Source organism: Epinephelus moara, chromosome 24 (assembly GCF_006386435.1).
Source record: "Epinephelus moara isolate mb chromosome 24, YSFRI_EMoa_1.0, whole genome shotgun sequence".
Taxonomy (NCBI): Eukaryota; Metazoa; Chordata; class Actinopteri; order Perciformes; family Serranidae; genus Epinephelus; species Epinephelus moara.
The window spans coordinates 52,622,462-52,623,586 of record NC_065529.1 but is presented as its reverse complement, the minus strand read 5'-3'; the positions used below and the strand labels follow the sequence as shown (position 1 = coordinate 52,623,586).

At 44.2% G+C, this 1,125-nt stretch overlaps 1 protein-coding gene across 1 annotated transcript in view; it reads left to right on the top strand.

Annotated features, from left to right (window-relative positions):
- LOC126386056 (pyruvate dehydrogenase [acetyl-transferring]-phosphatase 1, mitochondrial-like) overlaps positions 1 to 1,125 on the top strand; it is a 13,926-nt gene that overhangs the window by 5,724 nt on the left and 7,077 nt on the right. Inside the window, exon 4 of the mRNA XM_050038156.1 lies at positions 419 to 519. Coding sequence (XP_049894113.1) covers positions 419 to 519 — 101 coding nt within the window. The remainder of the gene's footprint in view (positions 1 to 418; positions 520 to 1,125) is intronic.

The following is a 1,125-nucleotide window of genomic DNA, read 5'->3' as shown; positions in this document are numbered from 1 at the left end:
TTTTTCGGCACTACCTTGTTCTCTATAGCTGATGTAAGGTGAATTACTCCTGTGTGGGATCAATAAAGTTCTTATCTTAGCCATCTGAGAAGATCAAATACATTGTTTTTGGTGCCTAACTGTTTGCCAAGTATATTAGTGTGTGTGCGAATGAATAAACGAGAGGCATTAACATAAATTACTTTGAAGAAAGGCGCTTTATGAAATTAAGTCCATTCACTTCTATTAGTTTACAACGCAGCCTTGCCACATCCAATATGGCGGCGACGTTGACGTACGGCTCAGCGCTCGATGTGGCGTCTATGTTTATATGTCTATGGTCGTCACTGACAACATCGTCCTCAGTGGACAGTCGTCCCTTGTTTGTATTCGCTCATGTTGTGATGTCATTATCTGTCTTCTCTCTTATTGGCTGCAGGACAGAGGCAGGGTGACATCAGCACTGATCAATGCTTTCCGTCGCCTTGACTACGACCTGTCTGTGGAGGCCCAGGTACACCTGTCCATTTCTTCACCCAGGTAGTCCTTCACTGTGATCATTTCTATCAAACATCAACATGTTCATGTGTCCACATGGAGACACGTTGGTGTCCTAACAGGAGGGGACAGTAAAGACGTTTCCTAATAGACAGGGGGACAGTAAAGACGTGTCCTTTATGGAGACAGGAGGACAGTAAAGACGTTCTGGTTAACATGCCAGGCTACAATGTTTTTAGAAATGACAGGGTTAAAGGAAAGAGTGGGGGCGCTCTGTTGTACATTAAAAACACCTTGCAATGCAAACAGATTGAATGGCCAGAGGAAGTTGAGCTAGAATGTGTTGGGGTGGAAGTTAAATTATCAACTGAGATGTCCTTTGTTTTGATCTGTCTGTACCGCCATCCAACTGCAAAGGTAGATTTCTATGTTTAAGTTTTTAAGTTTAAGTTTATTTCCTTTATTATTCCCCCTGAGGAGAAATTCAATGTTTTCACTCTTGCTTGTCATTAACACACAGGTCTGAAAGACACACACATGCACAAACAGGACCTATACATGCACAAAGTGGAGAGATGTCAGAGTGAGGGGGCTGCCCTTTGGTCAGGCGCCCCGAGCGGTTGGGGGGTTCGGTGCCTTGCTCAAGGG